This window comes from Echeneis naucrates, chromosome 21 (assembly GCF_900963305.1).
Source record: "Echeneis naucrates chromosome 21, fEcheNa1.1, whole genome shotgun sequence".
Lineage (NCBI taxonomy): Eukaryota > Metazoa > Chordata > Actinopteri > Carangiformes > Echeneidae > Echeneis > Echeneis naucrates.
The window spans coordinates 2,407,211-2,424,134 of record NC_042531.1 but is presented as its reverse complement, the minus strand read 5'-3'; the positions used below and the strand labels follow the sequence as shown (position 1 = coordinate 2,424,134).

General features: G+C 40.7%; 2 protein-coding genes across 2 annotated transcripts; both read left to right on the top strand.

Moving 5' to 3' along the window:
- Positions 1–10,096: 10,096 nt before the first annotated feature.
- Positions 10,097–14,666, top strand: LOC115062123 (olfactory receptor 52B2-like). Its single transcript, XM_029530744.1, has 3 exons — positions 10,097–10,296; positions 10,615–10,987; positions 14,646–14,666. Exons 1-3 carry the CDS (start codon positions 10,097–10,099, stop codon positions 14,664–14,666), a joined length of 594 nt encoding a protein of 197 aa, XP_029386604.1.
- A 158-nt stretch (positions 14,667–14,824) lies between these two features.
- On the top strand, positions 14,825–16,020 carry LOC115062258 (trace amine-associated receptor 13c-like). The gene is made up of 2 exons (XM_029530886.1): positions 14,825–14,994; positions 15,201–16,020. The coding sequence occupies exons 1-2, from the start codon at positions 14,825–14,827 to the stop codon at positions 16,018–16,020; spliced, it is 990 nt and encodes a 329-aa protein (XP_029386746.1).
- Positions 16,021–16,924: the final 904 nt, after the last annotated feature.

Sequence of the window (16,924 nt, the reverse complement as noted above, 5' to 3'; positions counted from 1 at the left end):
ATGAGTCAGTCGCAGACATGATAGCTCGTCCAAAGCTGCAGTACTACAAAAACATGACATTTTGTGGTGGCCTGGTTGTTCTGTACTACAGATGTGAGCTGTTAGCTCTGAGTCTCCCATGAGGCTTTAGACAGTAGCCACACAGTAATTAGCAGTATGAAGTGTGGCTGTAGTCTGATCCCCGACGTGGTGACACACCAGGGAGCTGACAGCCGAGGACCTAATGGCTCATTACTGATCCTTTCATCATGCTGCTAAAATTACTGTTTGAGAACAATCACAAGAGTCCCTCACATAAACATTAAAGAAAGTAAGGACCTGACCGCATGAGCTCAGATATAAGTAGAAACAAATAATGTGCTATTTACAATAAGTTAAAAATATATATATTAGAATCATTATTATAATTTAAAGGCACTTTTGAATGGAGGACAAGGACACCCAAGATATGATACTAACTATTCCGTCGCATAATTACACATAAAATTGGCTCTGCTCTTGTATGTTTTAGTTAAGTTTGCCAACTCTTTCTTATTGTTTTAGTTTATGTGGAACAAAGTCTGCAGCAGCCCATGTACCTGTTCCTGTGTAGTTTTTTTTAATCAATGAAATATATGGCAGCACATCTGTGGCCCTGCTTTTGGCACAAGTATTGTCATCATGAAATTTCTCTTTCCTGTTGAATTTGGAACATTAACAATAATGCGATATGACAGATATGTGTGTATTTTTCATGTTCAAGGTTTACTGTGTACTCATCACTTGGGTTTAATTTGTGCTAAGAAAAGCTGGTAGGAAAGATGTTCTGAATAAAAAGATGAATGTGATTTTAAAGTTCCCTGCAGTGGAAGCAAACAGATTTTAAGATAGATGGACGAGATCACTGGATGAGTTTTAGGTAATTTCTTCAGAACTGTTCATCCTTCAGGTGGTGGTTTCAGCTTTGGACCGACTTAGACCCAGCAGATGTAACGGAGGGAAATAGGAAAAGGTCCACGGTCTGGAGATGGCCTGTGTTCTCTCCAGACCTCCAGCCTCCACAGCCAGACCCCTTTGAAAGGCCAGCTGCTGCTGCTGCAGTAGGGCCATCTCTCTGCAGGGAGGACATAATCATTTCTCATTTATTCCTCCCTCACCCAGAGACGTCACAGTATTGCCCCAGTTAAAAGAGTTTGTGTATAAACGCTCCAGTTTAATGAGCCAGACCTGGCGAGCAGCTCCGCCTGAAGCCTGGCCTCTTCTGCTGCCAAGATGGCGGCCTCTTCTTCCCTCCTCTCTTCTTCCTCCTCTTCCTTCCTCTGCAGATACTCCGTCCTCTCCTTGTCATCCATCTCCTGCATCTTCTTCCTCTCCTCATCCTGCCTTCGCTGCTCCTCCAGCTGAAAACGCTCCAGTTCAGCTGAAGGGGACAAAACAAACACATTATAATACATTACATACATACATTTTCTTGGATCAGTGAAATAAAAGTGACAGGAAAGGAAAGCTAAACTGCACGGTGATTGTTGACTGAACTGTGTGGGTCAATCTTGTTCTCCTTTGTTTCCTTCTCACCTTTCCTCCTCTGCTCCTCCTCCTCTCTCATCCTCTGGAGTCTCTCCATCTGCCTCCTCCTTTCCTCCTGCCTCCTCTTCTCTCGTTCTCTTTGCGCCTCTTCTCGTTTCGCTTGCTCCTCTTCCACCTCCTCACGCCTCTTCCTCTCCTCCTCCTCTGCCAGCTTCTTCAGTCTGAGAATGCAGAAGAAAACTGGGAAAACTGTAGGCCTGATACTTCTATAAACACATTCCACATTGTGTAATTTGAGGAAATTGGACCTGAGCTGCTCTGCTCTCTTCCTCCTCTCCTCCTCCAGCTCACTCTTCATTCTCTCCTCCATCTGCTCCTTCTCCTGCTCCTCCCGCTCCCTCCTCTTCCTCTCCACCTCCTGCCGCCGTCTCTCCGCTCGCTCGGCCAGATGCAGAGCGGTGGCCTCCTCCTGTTTTTGCCTCCTCATGAGAGCGGAAGACTAAAGACAAAGAGTCCATATGAGCATCGGGAACAGGAATAAATATGATACCACGGTGTTGTTAAATTCGTTTTCAGTTACATTATACTCCCTTTGTACCAACCTCTGGCTTTACAGGGTTCAGTACCAGCTGTTCTTCTGTTACCATGACAGTCGAACATGACGACAGGCGGCCATGTGTTGAAGAGTGACCGATGGTGCTGGTTGGCTTCGCTCCCTCGCAGGACGACCTGTTTGAGCTGCTGCGATTGAACGCAGCTTTAGAGGATCTGAGTGGAGCCTCCGACCGGACGCCGCTGAGGTAGGCAGTGGTGGACAGACGGTCTACGTTCACGTCTTCCTCTGAATGTGTTTTTGTTTTGTTGTTGTGTGTCTGTGTGGTACTTTTGGAGGATTCCAGCTGAGACTCCTCTTCCATCTCCTGGTGGATCTCCTCTTTCTCCTCTTCATCGTTTCCTGTGAGGGGAAGAAAAGGAGAAGAAGTTCCCTCAAAGTTTTAATTGACCCACTTCCTTCTTCTTCACTGTTCCGTTATCTCAAAAGCTCCTCTGTGGTTTTGGTCCCAAAAATAATCCTTCACATTTCAAAAATGGAACCATTAAGAGCACAACTGCAAAGAAAAAAAGCGTGGTGGGAATAAACGTTTTTGTCAGTTTCATGTAAATATACTGACATGGAAAAAATATAATATTTTAATAACCTGCCAATCCTTAATGAGTAAAGGCTGGTCATAGATTAATGGCGCATATTCAAGCATATATTTTTTCTTACCAACAATCAACTCTTTGTGCTTTGGCCCCACTCTCCTCTTCTTCATCCTCCTCGTCCTCTCAGGGGACTCTTCCTCTTTCCTGGATTCTTTTCTCTCCTCTTTTGTTTTCTCTTTTCCTCTCTCTCCTTCTACATCCCTCCTTTTCTTTTTCTGAATGGCAGTAATTGCAGCAGTGTTGATGTAGTTATATATATAATTTATATATATAATATTTATGAGTATAAAACCTTTTACATACTATATGAATATGAGCATGTCAGTATGTCTTTAGTGTATTTATATCTGTGTAAATATGATGAAGATCAGCCAGTTCTCACCTGAGAGGGCAGGCCAGCAGCTTGGTCTCTGTTGGTCCTCTCCTCTTGTTTCTGCCTCCTGATTGGTTGCTCATTCGGTTCTCCTTTTTGTCTCTGCCGTCTTCCCTCTTTACTCCTCCTTGATGTTTTCTGTCCATCTGACTCTGTCGAGGTCACATTTTTGGTTTTCCCTCTCCTAAGCAAAGGGAGTGTTAGGATGCGGCACATAAAAAACCCCCTAACCCTAACCCGAAGTCTTATTCACCTGATTGCTGCTTCTTCAGCATCTTTCCGCTTCATGCTCGTTGTCCTTCTGTTCCCAACCTCCTCTGTTGTTGCTTCACTTTGGTTGAGAAATACAGTTTTTATACAATTGTTTTTACCGTTCAACCACTTTGGGTACCCAAAACAAAAAGGTGACTCCACTAATCATTTTGAAGGTTTTGAGAGTTGTGACACGAAACCCAGAAATTGAAAGTATTTTAAAAATAAACAAAAGAAACAAGCCAACTATGAGGAATATCTGAAGAAAGCTGAATTATACTAACCCTGCTCGGTGTGATGGTTGATGCTGCCCAGCCGTGGTCAGTTCTTCCTCTTCCTGTGTGTTTCCTCCTGTTAGCTCCTCCACCAGCTCCCTCAGTGGAGGCATCCCAACATTGTTTTTAACATCCTTCTTTGTTTTTTTCTGTATTTCCATGGTGGCCGCTGTGCTCTTTGTTTTTTTCTGGGTCACAGCTGCTGTATTGTCACACACACACACACACACACACACACACACAAAAAAAAACTTTGATAAAATTCTAAAGTCAAAGTCGAATGATGGTAAAAAATAAGCAGCAGAGTTTTACCTGCATCAGTGATGCTGATGGGCGAACACACTTTAGAGTCAAAGAGCTGGTTGGAGAGAAATCACGGTCCGTCACAGTCCCAAACAGAAAATTATTAACATTGGAATACACAATTAGTGAAATCAATAAAGACATTTGTGTTCCAAAGCTTCCTGGCTGCACACTGATCTGGGTTTATGCGCCTTCACAAAGGTGTCAAAAAACGCCAGCTCACCTCGTGTGTGTGCTGTTGGTGCTCGGTGTCACCCACGCTGTCGTCGGCATTCAGCTCCACCCCTCCTTCTGTCCAGACAACAGAGGCAGCACTGATAAAGTCTCTGTACCTCTAATTTACTTAATTATATATAAGTAATTATGTGGGCAGAAAGTCATGACCGTGATGACCAGAGCGATGGCAGAGGTCACATTGCTGTTTTGTCATTTATTGCACCAAATGTTTCAGCATGGCAGATGTGCACAAAGGTGTGTATGAATGTGTGTGTTTTTGCAGACCTGTGTGTGTATGCTCAGGCTGCAGCACAACGACCCAGGGTAAAGTGTCCCCCTCTGTGGACAAAACCTGGAGAGCTTGGAAACCAAAAGAGTGATTCCTGATAATTGATCCCAACACTTCCTTTCTCATAATATTGTATCCAAACATTTCTCTGTCCTACGGGTAAATATAGATCATACCTTGCTGCCCTGTGCCCTCCTCACCCAGTGGGGGGTTCTGGGTGATGTTGTACAGTGACAGTTGAACGATTTCTCCGTCAGGGCCCAGGATTAGACATCCAGCCGACGAACCATTCTGCAAGTCTGACAATATAACAAAGATGAAGAAAGGAACCCCTTCATTAACTTCATTCTTTAATCATTTTATTTTGTCTTCATACCAGAAGCAAGTGAAGCCAAAAAAACAAATGTGCATCTTAAAATCTAACGAGATTAACGAGAAAACAGTTTAATAGTGTTAATCTGTGTGACTGATTTCGGTTTCTTTTAACTCGTGTGGTACCGATAGTATACTTTACTGGAATCCCTTCAAAATAAAATACACTAGAGTAATAATAATTTATACTTGGATGTCCGACCTCTCAGCTCCAGCGGTAGAACGCCCTTCACCACACTTCTGGTGGCATGACTGGATTCACGGGGATCCTGCAGGTCCAACAGTCGGCTTTGTAAGAAGGCCAAAGAGCTCTGCTTTCCTGGACCTTTCCATCCTGCAACACGACCCAACATGCCAGCAGGAGGGAGTTGCCCTGGAGGAGAGGCAGAAAGAAGATCTTTAACTAGAGTGTCTATCTGTTTGTTGTTGACACATATTATGTTTTTATTTTAACTACCAGCATCTCCAGTTCAGGTTGAAACTCAGACTTTGTCGAAACGCTTGAATGTGTATGAGCACTACCTGGTCCTGAATCCTGAAGAATCCCAGATGGTTTTTCAGTGTGTTGTTTTCCTCTTCCTCCTCCTCCGTCCCATCCTGCTGTCCTCTCTGTTCTTCCTCTTCCTCCTCTTCTCTTCATCCCATTTAACGCTTCTTAAAGACAGAGTGAGAATATAACACAGCATCATCAGGTAGTTCAGGCTGTGACTTGAAATATATGTCTTTTATATATATATATATTTTTTTTTACAACTCTCTATATGTCCTAAATTTTACTCACTATGAGTAATTTAATGACATTTGTAGTTTGCTTTAAATAAAATAAATAAACAAGCAAGCTATGGTTGAACTCTTTGTTACCCTCTTTCTCTGGAAACATGAGCGGTAGAGTCAAAGGCTGCTGGTGGAGTCTCCTCTGACCATCTTCGGACTGAAATCCATCTCTGTCTGTTCGTGGTTGGGCATCCTGCTGGTCCTGCTCCTGGTCCTGGATCAGTCCTGCGGGGGCAGCAGTGTGTATGGGCGGAAGATGCTGTGCACGGTGTTGACCGCTGTCCACTCGCTCACATCTTAGCTGAAACATTGAACGTAGACATTGCTGCTTGCTGCTCTTAGAGCACTTTTAATGTAATGCCACTTGAAGTATCTTGAATAAAATATGTGTGTGAAGATTTTGATGGCTTGTCTCCTTTGGCATAGATGGAGCCTTGATGATCAAATATCTGAGTCTATTTACCGGCCTGTCAGAACTGAAGAGGCCTCTTGGATCACAGTTATCTACAATGAAGTCCAGTTCCCCGGAACTCCACTTTTACTGGGTGCCGTAATGTCTTTTCATATCAGCTGATAAAAGCTTAAAACTAGGGATGCAACAAAAGCCTCAACGTCTTCTACTAGCTAATATTTTTGTCAAACAGAAGCTTACCCTGTCAGTCCTCTCCCAGCAGGGTCCACCACAGAGAGGAGGAAGGAGTAGACCTTTGTGTGGCAGAGGCAAGCAAAGAATCGTGGCTTTAAACATGTTGCACAAGGAAATAATTTAGGTGAATGTTGCTGCTACACTTCTTCTTCTTCGCCTCTGGAACTCTCTGACTCGCTCCCCGTCTTAAAGTCCAAACTCAAAACTAACCTATTTTAAGTTTCCTCACTCACTGTAACTTGCATTACACTCTCCATTGTTTCTTTTATGGATGTTGATTTTATTTGTTGTTGTTTTTATTCACTGTACAGTGAGTGTCTTGAAAAGGCGCTCATAAATAAAATGTGTTGTCTTACTGGAAAACAAAATGCTCTTCAAAGCTCTTCACTGTTACACTCCAGAGTACGTTGACTTTCCCTCATTGCACATTTAAAACACACAACCTTTCCTCCCACTGATGCTGCTTTTATCATCATTCGTCATATTGCTGTTCTGGATGGCGCGGCCTCGATCATCTGCTACTTCATGGACACATTTCTTATCTGGATGGGTCCCTCCTGTGCTGTGGTGGTGCATTTCAGTGTGTTCTGGACTTTCAGTTGTCTGCAGTTAGCAAGAAAGAACAATAATTTACAGCATAATTAATACAACTCGCAGCTGAAGGTGCATTGACAAATGTCTTTAGAGGTTTCTTCAGTCAATAACAAGTCACATGAGCTCCTTCTGGGTCTTCAGGGGTAATTGCTACATAGCATGTCCAGGGCTGAGGGTCCGTCCGAGGATTCTACCTGGAGAAATAAGTCCAGCCTGACTCTGTCTCTGCTGCTCGGCTCCTCCCCTTCACCTGCAGATGAAGATTCATTTTGGGTTTCAAAACTTTCAGAGAGTTTAACTGGTTTTATTCTTTTATTTTCATTTTTCATGCAGCCCACAGTCAATCGTTAACCATTTATTTATTCAATGAATTACTGCTTCCATCTTCTTACTCTCATCCATATTAGTTTCTCCAAACAGATCTTGTTTACCTTTGTGTTTATTCTCCACTTGTTCTGCGTTGTTTTTAAAGCACAGTGGCTGTGCTTTTGTGGGACGAATAGAGAGAGGACTGGGACAAGGAAGGGCTGGAGCAGGAGGGAAATGAAGAGGAGGAGAGAGTCTGGGAGGTGTGTTCTAGAGTAAAAAGACGCATCAACAATCATTTTTGGTTATCATACAGCGGAAGATCTCCAGTTAACACAGGAAATGGTTACCTCGTTATCTTGTAAAGTTTTTATAGCTCAAAAATTATGTTTTCATATCCAGAACAAAGACAGCAACAACAGAGATGAGTAGAGAGACTAAACAGAGGGGCCATGAAGCAAAAACAATGAGCAGTGTAAATGTTTCTGTAGGACTACATGAACACATTAAATCAAATACAGACAGTATGCACATATACATGTTTTTTCTGCTGCAACTACCTGATTATTGCTGCAGCTCAAAATGGCGGCTGTTAGCTCCTTTATGGTGTTCAGCTGCTGCTCAACTTGTTCACTGGATGGCGGGACAACCCTCTTCTTCCTGTTTCCAGCCTCTGACCCACAACTGTTTTCCAGAGTGACCAGATCCTGGAGAAGGCGGACGGGACAGAAACACTGAAGTCGTACATTTTTGTGTGCAAAGATTGGCCCAGTAGAACAATGATAAACGACCATATGAACAAACCTGGGAGTACAGCAGGAGCGGCCCCTTACGAGTGCTGTAAGTCTTAGGAAGCGTTGACTCTGCTTTCACAAGCAAACGGCCGCTGGCGGACAGACGCAGTAGAGACTCCTGTGACTTCCAGATGTAGTAATCCTTTTGGTAGATTCGTGGATTGTATTGATTTCATAATGAGAGGAATGATTGACTCGCTGATGAATGTCAGGAGTCACTGATGCGAGTGTGAACAAACCTGTGGTGTGTAACAGACTTCCAGCCGTCCATCGTGTTTCCAACTGCTTCCGTTGGATGAGACGAAACGACCGCATCCCCGACTCAGCAGGGAGAGTGACGAATCATTCATGATGTCATGTCGTTCTGGAAGACAGCTGAGTCAACACGGCACTATCAGAGCAGATAATACATGAAAAGTTTAGATCATTGGATCACTGACCGGAAGACAGTCAAGGATTAGAAAGAACAAACTTTTGGCTTTAGGGAGCATTTCCTGAGATTTAGATTTGGTTTTGCAGATCAATAATGTGGTTGATTAGCTCCTCAACACATCACATCAGAGTTTTAAAGACAAAACCTTTTACATACCTGCTGTCTCCCTTCCAAACACTGTGCTGTCTCTCTCTTTCTGACGGTGTGTGTGTTTAAGAGAACTAATAACACTGGACTGGCAGTGTTTGGCTGCCTTTCAAAACCCACACACACACACAGAAACGCACATTCCTATCCTAACAACAGTGCACAGACTGCAGTGTTATATGACGACTGAACACACAACCTCTTAAGCCACTTTGTCAATCACTTTTGTGCAACAGTTTGTGGAGTCTTTAAGTTAAGACAAAAACAAAACTGAGACTTCATGTTCAAACACAGTGACCTTTTTAGTTGAGGACTTGGCACTTTTGAGAATCTCCTCTGGACATCTGGAAAATGACTTATCATTATCACTGCGATTAAAATTTTCATTAATATCATTATTATTATTTCTGAGTTCTCTGTGACTTGGATTTCACTTGTAACTCTAAAACCTGGCTTGTGGCTTGTGGACAAGTGTCCTTGTAAGGCATGTTTGCGTGTTAATGTGTCCAAGCCCTGTTGCTAGGTTTCTCCACTAGGTTCTGTGTGTTTCTGTTGCTGTAGCTGCCAACACACATGGACACACGGACACACACAGTAACACACACACACACACGGTTGTATTTACCAAGACAAAGCGAGGAAAGGAGTTATCTGCTGCACTGAAACATATTGCATTGTGTTGTGAGTTTTTATCAGTTTGACGTTGAAGTGTTTACATATTGACAGCTGAGTTTTATCGAAACAAAAGGATTTATAATCCTTCATTTGAGGTTCGCCTTCTCAGGAGTCAGTTATCACCGAGATATGAAACCCCAAAAGGGAATTAATATTGCAGGATTTTGTACGATCATAGATCTGTATAATCACATTTCTGTCTGTTCGGCCTTCAGTACAGATGTGGAGGTCGACTGCTGCCCCAATAAACCTGATCACACTGGATCAATTTGACCATTACATGATGAAAAAGACATAAAATCTTTTTTTTTTTGGGGGGGGGGGATTCTGAACTTTGAATTGTACTTAACTTCATATGGTGGCATACAGGAAAAAAAGTTCCAATTAGCTTTACATCATACTTGTGAAGTTCTTTTGCTTTGACGGTATAAAAGGTTAGTGGTTGGCTCAGTTTGTCTCAGTAAGGAGGGGAGCTTTCAGCAGCCTTCAGCTTCCTGTTGCTCATCTTTCTGTCTCACTCTTTGGTTACGTTTTATTATTTATTAATACAGAAATGTGGTACATTCAAAATTACAATCACATAGTGCTTTTGAACTGGGATTCATAATTATTTATCTTGACTCCTTTTTTATGAGGTTCTTTTTAAATGTTGTCATATATGGTGTTTTCTAAATTTTTGTTTTTTTTTTTGTAGAAACGTATTAATTTATAAATGGTAGTTTCATGTTTCAATGTATGAATTGCATACTTTTTATCATCAACGCAGTTGATGTTGTTCAGGGCTGTAAATATTACTTAAATATGAATAGTTGATTTTTTTTACTTTATCTTTATCCTTGACAGGCACATCATCAGATGTATTCTGTTGTTTCCTTATTAGACTGATGGAGAATTCAACAGAGATTGTGTCCTTTGTGTTGGCGATGTATGGTAATATGGGGATGCTTAAGTACCTGTATTTCACTCTGGCACTGCTATTTTACATATCAGTTATTTTAGCCAACACTGTGGTTATTGCTATTATTTATTCACACCAAAATTTACATGAGCCCATGTACCTGTTCCTGTGTAGTTTATTTATTAATGAAATATATGGCAGCACGTCTATGTTGCCCTGCTTGATGGCACAAGTATTGTCAGATACTCATGAAATTTCAGTTTTCTATTGCTTCCTTCAAATATTTAACATTCATTCATATGTAGGTGTTGAATTTGGAACATTAACAATAATGGCATATGACAGATATGTGTGTATCTGTAAGCCTTTACATTATAATAACTTAATGACAACAAGAAAAGTGCAAACTGTCATACTTGCTATCTGGATCATTTCTTTTGTTGAAGTCGGAGTTTTGCTGTCTTTTACTATTCGTATGAAACGTTGTCGTTCCGTTATTAACAAAGTGTTTTGTGCAAATCACCTTGTAGTTGAACTCTCCTGTTCTCCAGACAGAACAGCGTCACTGGTTCATGATCTAGTTTTTGGCCTTATCATTTCTGTAGCTGGCCCTGTCAGTTATATTACATACAGTTATATAAAGATTTTGCAGGTGTGTATAAAAGGATCCAAAGAGACTAAAGCGAAGGCCTTGGATACCTGCACTCCACACTTAGTTTCTATCATTAGCTTCATGGTTGCCTGTTTTATTAGTTTGATTACTCAGAGATTCGACATGTTCACGGTTCCGTATCCTCTCTGTGTTGTCTTGTCAATGTACGTGGTGATCATTCAGCCTCTTCAAAATCCAGTAATGTATGGTCTGAAGCTGTCCAAAATTAGACAAGCTGGTAAAGATTTGTTTGCATTAAAAACAATTGAACTCTACGTTTTGAATGAGATTATTTCATTGCTTCACTTCATAATTATTCAAAATGAAAGAAAAAAAGAATTGAAACAGAATAATTTCAGTAATGGAAACATCTGGTAAACTGTAATAATATAAAAATAGAAAACATGAATCTATTTGCTGCTGACCTAAAAGATGTTTATTAATTTCACTAAGAGCAAAACAATTTTATGATGGTAATGTTCTGAATGCAGTTGTTCATGTTTACTTATTTGTTATCTAACATGAGAAATTGTAGAACATCATGTAGCCTGAAGGCCAAATGTAAAATTATCTGCATCAAAACATCTCTTAGTTGTCTTAATAAGTGACAGTATAAATATGATGTAACTTCAAACCCCACATTTAAATTGTACCTGTAACTGTAAATGAACTGAATATGAATACTTTTATTCACATTAATCAGTGTTTAAGTGTAACAGACAATTTGAAGCAGCCGGCACCAGGGCCTGTTGTTTGAAGCTGCTAAAATTGGTATCACCAAACATTAAAAGAATGAATTGCAGGATGATTAGGGGAGCTTATTTGGACAAACTGGAGCGTGGAAGAGAGGCCAGATTAATCTGTCCCACAAATTCAACACGGCAAAGATCGACAGCAAACACACTGCAGTGATACACAGAATCTGCAGGGAATCGAGCAGAACAACAAGGCCATACCACCACTTTGCTCATTCCCCCCCAGATGGGTATCTGGTGGCTGCAAAACTAGATACACATCCATCTAATTGCATTAGACTACCACATCATGAGAGCCATCCCTGGGGCTCCCTACAGGGATGTGTCCCCCCCTCCTGTACTCTGTGCTGACCGCATAAACAATTACATTAATGATGACTTGGACAATACACACAAGGTGGCACAGCTACGTACATGGTAGGAACGATTGACAAACTCTCCTTCAATGTGGGAAACACTAAGAAGACAACCACCAGCTACTTAACCTTCTGCCATAAGACACCATCAGGACCAGGACAAGTAAACAACAGGAGATGAATAATGTCATCTGATTTCTGTCAGACAGACTGACAATCAATGACATTAATTCTCTCATAATCCTAAATATGCAAAATCAAAATGTTAAAAATCAGAAAACAAGTTTCAACCATCATGACATGCATTTAGTTTATCATCCTGTTTGAGGTAGCTTTCCTGCAAACTGATCCTGTCTTATTTGTTGTTTGTTTCGGTCTAACTGTGTAGAAAGTTTGTTTAATGAGTCTCAAGTGATATTAAAGATGATGACATATTAACTACTTGGACACATTGTGCATCATTTGGGCAGTGTGTGCTGCATCTTCTTTTTAAACTAACATAAAAAAGTGGTGTTGTTTGCTTGATGGAGCATCTCATGAGGCCAACACACAGTGGTTGTAGGGTCAGTAATTAGCTGTATAAGACTATAAGAAGTATAAGTTGTAGGCAGTCCTGTTCCCTGAGGCCTGATCACCACTGTGGAGGTGACACACCAGGGAGGAGGTCACAGCAGAGGACCGACTGACTCATTACAGTCAGCTTACATCATCTCTGGGCCTGCTGTTGCTGTTCCTAAGACTACACTGACTGCAAGAAAGGAAGAGGTGTTACATAATCCACTTCATTCTCTGGATTTATTCCTAATCAACACCAATATCTGGGATCCATCTGCTGTTACAGTCACATTGCGTACAACCAGCATTTGAATGTATTTTGTATAATTGAAATTGAGCATTAAAAGAAATATTCCACAGAAACATAGGAAGCTAATTTTTTAACAGGAGCAAGCCATATTTTACTGATGACCAGCTATCCCTCTCTGAAGGATCATCTTAGCTTTCTACAATCTCAGAAAATTCAGGCCTCACCTGACTGAGTAAGCCACCCAGCTCTGCTGTGTAATACCCTTTGGGCAGGCTTTCCTTTGTGCACAATGAAACCTTTTCAGATGGTGCAGAATGTGGTATCCAAATAAATTTCTAAGGGCAGAAAGAGCAAAAGCTGTATTCCAGGACACCACATCTTCAAAATGTCTCTTTAATACAGCTCAGAGCAAGGCACACATAAAAATAATACAATTATTCTGTTTAACCTTCATGAACACACAGTTTGACTTATACACACTGTTATATTTTAGAAACAGAGCCCAATACACAAAGGTTGTGTGGTACAAACGTTAACCATGACCCCTTGGGCCCAGGGTCACACAGCCTGTGTTACATGTGTGGTGACTTCAAAATGGCATTTTATGTCATAAAGCAGCATCTCTGCTGTGACACATCAGCTGGAGTTGTTGTGTCCTGTATAAACTTTAAATGTGATAATATTTGATTTGCTTAGAGTCATACTGACATACAAGAAAGATTACTTTACAAAACAGACATCATCTATCAAAGAGGTGTCTCACATATGAATATGATGTGGAAAAGCATATATATATTCCAAATATGCCACACAATCATAAGCAAAAGCTTAATGGAGGCCAAAAGAAGCATAAGAAATTGTTGGGTGAAGAGCAGTAATTGTCTTTCACACCCTCCTTCTTTCTCTACACAAGGGAATATAGATTTACTTTATTGATCCCAAATTCGAATGTTCTGATTAAATAATATTATAACAATAAATAATAGTCTCAGGTTTTAGAGGGCCCAGGTCCCTGCAGCAGGAAAAACCATGAAGAGGAAGTAATTAGTTACTTCCAGGTAAGGACGCATAATGGGTTAAAAAAAAAAAAAGTATCATGGTGACATCTACTGGATGATTGTCGTTCCTGCATTTGTATAATGTGATGCAGGCCAATTTAAGTAAATTGTTCTTTGGTATTTATAATATATGCAGAATTTTCAACAGTCTATGTAGGTGATTTTTTTTTATTATTTTTTTAAGTACATTTAAACCCAGTATATAAAAAAACTGCCTAATGACAATGTGTAATCACTACTTCTATATCTTTGGCCAAACTTAATGACACATCATCTTTACTGGCAAATAACATTTCAGATGAACCAATCTGAAAATGCCGAGGCACAGCTGCTTAGGTATTTTATATATATCTACCATTTATTTATGGACTTCACCACTGTCAGGTGAGCTCACTAAATCCCATCTCTGTCGAACCACAACAAATCCTTGTATCCTATTTAGTTTCCAGAGGACCGTACCATCTTTGACTGCAGTGAGTTTTGGTGCCACCTAGTGGACTTTAGCAGGCACATCTACTTCTAAAACTTCTCCAATTGTACATCCACTCTCACCGTCTCCTGCTGTTGACCTGTATGGGAAGCTTTAGCCCTGTCAGACAACACATGTTCAAATAAGTTTTCTTCTGTAAATTAAGCAGCACAGATTACTGAGGTAGTCACTTTTAACAAACGTTAAGGCGTGCCGTCCTTGTTTCATTGATGGAATTGTGTGAAACAGCTTTTATCACAGCTGTCACCGCAGGTCCTTCATTATTTAGCATAGTTATTCATCTTAAATTAAAGGTTCAATGTTGGGTTGGATTTTACATTAACATCAACTTATTCTGTATTGAAATATATTAGTTAAACATGCTCTGTCTTTGTGCTGTTGCAGGTCATTCTGTGGTGGAAGGTGTCAAATCCAAAGATGATTGGAGAGATATTAAATATGAATGTATATTTGTGTGTACAATCTTCTAGGTGGAGGGACGTGCTGAATAGAAGTATCCAATCCAAATGAAGGTCCAGGCTCCGATCATTGCATCACAGAACAAAAAGACAGTTGTTTGGTTACAGGAAAAGAGGGAGGAGTGTCTTATTCAGCGTTTTGATGGAGATGCTGGCCAGAAATCTACTGGAGCACCACAGCCTCTCTGGATATGGAGACCCTGGAGGAAGCTGAACTCTGCTTTCCACAGATGAACACTTCATGCAGGAAGAAGTTACAGCATTACGCCACAAACGTTTTCCTTTACATTCTGCTGTCCTCCATCACCGTACTGACTGTCTGTCTCAACCTGCTGGTCATCATCTCTATCTCCCACTTCAGGCATAAACTTCAAAACATTAACACAAAATTATTTTTATTTTATTCAGATGAAAAGTTTGAATGATTTCTATGTAAGGAAATGTAATTGTGACTATGTTTAGACAGCTGTATTTAAAACTGCTGCTGCATGTGAACACTGTTTAAAGAATCATGGTGTTCCATCTGCTGCAGAGACTAATGGGCTCAGTATGGTTTTCTTTCTCCAGGCAGCTACACACCTCCACCAACCTCCTCCTCCTCTCTCTGGCTGTCTCAGACTTCCTTGTCGGACTCCTGCTGATGCCAGTTCAAATCCTCCTTAAAGAAGGCTGCTGGGTTTTGGGGAGCTTGACATGCAGACTGTTTATTTATGCCTCTTTTGTCCTCACATCTGCCTCAGTAGGAAACATGGTGCTCATATCGGTTGACCGTTACGTGGCCATTTGTGACCCTTTGCATTACTCCACTAAAGTCACTCTAAACAGAGTTAAAGTCAGTGTTGGTCTGTGTTGGGCCTGTTCTGTCTTGTATAACGGTGTGATACTGAATGTCTTCCTGAAACACCCAGATAGGTATAATTCCTGCTATGGAGAGTGTGTAGCTGTTATTAACTTCTTAACAGGAGCTTTAGATGGCGTGTTGACTTTTATAGGTCCCATTTCCGTTATCATAACTCTGTATATGAAAGTATTTGTGGTGGCTGTGTCACAGGCTCGAGCTCTGAGGTCTCATACTGCAGCAGTGAAAGTCCAGAATTCAGTTCATGTGAGCGCTAAAAAGTCTGAGAGAAAAGCAGCCAGGACTCTTGGTGTTGTTGTAGTTGTGTTTCTAATATGTTTCTGTCCTTATTTTTATCCCTCAATCGCAGGCCAGGACGTGTCAAGTGATGTGGAATTTTCAGTTTTTGGGATCTGGCTACTTTATTGTAACTCCTGTCTAAATCCACTGATCTATGCTTTTTTCTATCCTTGGTTTAGAAAGTGTATTCGTCAGATTGTCACACTTCAGATACTGCAGCCTTATTCCTCTGATGCTAACATACTGTAGGAAAAGAGTTCAAATAAGGATTTCTTGCTGTTACTTCATGCCAGGATAAAATATGAAAAATGACTTGCTCATGAGGTTATCTGATTTTCTTGCCTGGGACATAAAGAGTCAGTGCCTCCAGCATGATGTTGCTTTCCTTTTTGTCAAAATGATATTGCTCATCTGTAAGTGGCTGAATTTAAAACCTTTAACTGAGCTGAATGATTGTTTTTGTTGTTGCTAAATCAGCCATGTATGTCAATATTGTGATTGCTCATCCATGTTTTCTGAATAAACTAAGCTTAAGGAAAAGTAAAAAATTGCATTGCCCCCTTTGCTGCCAGTCCTCTCCCTCTACCCCCCCAGACTTCCTGCTCCCTTCTTTCACAGCCACACTGATAAACATCAGAATGTCTACAATAACATAAATATAATATAAAATAAATCCAAGTATATTGTGGAACACTTAACGTGACACACTTTATATTGCATATAAAACCTATGCCTTTTCATTGAATGTGTAGTTGCTTTCATTAGCAAATCACAATTTTCCACATTACAGGACTACAAAATTTTATTGATGTAATTGTCCTAATAGTCTCTATTCTACTCTGATTGGTACATTATAATTAGTCTGAGTGCCGTGAAAACAATTACAGACAAAACACTGAACTGAGATCAATAACTTCTGAACTGTGTGTGTCGTGTTTTATAGATATGAACACAGAGGCCACTCTTTCCTTGGACTGTGTACAGGGGAATATGCACACCATCATCTGGGGCATGATCACACAATGCATGTTATACAAGTAATAAAAAAAAACAAAACAAACAAACAGATTAGTAAAATAATGCCCAATTTGATTGACCTCGAAACAATAGAACATTATAGGACGCTGACTTTTGATTTTTATTGAGTAATGAA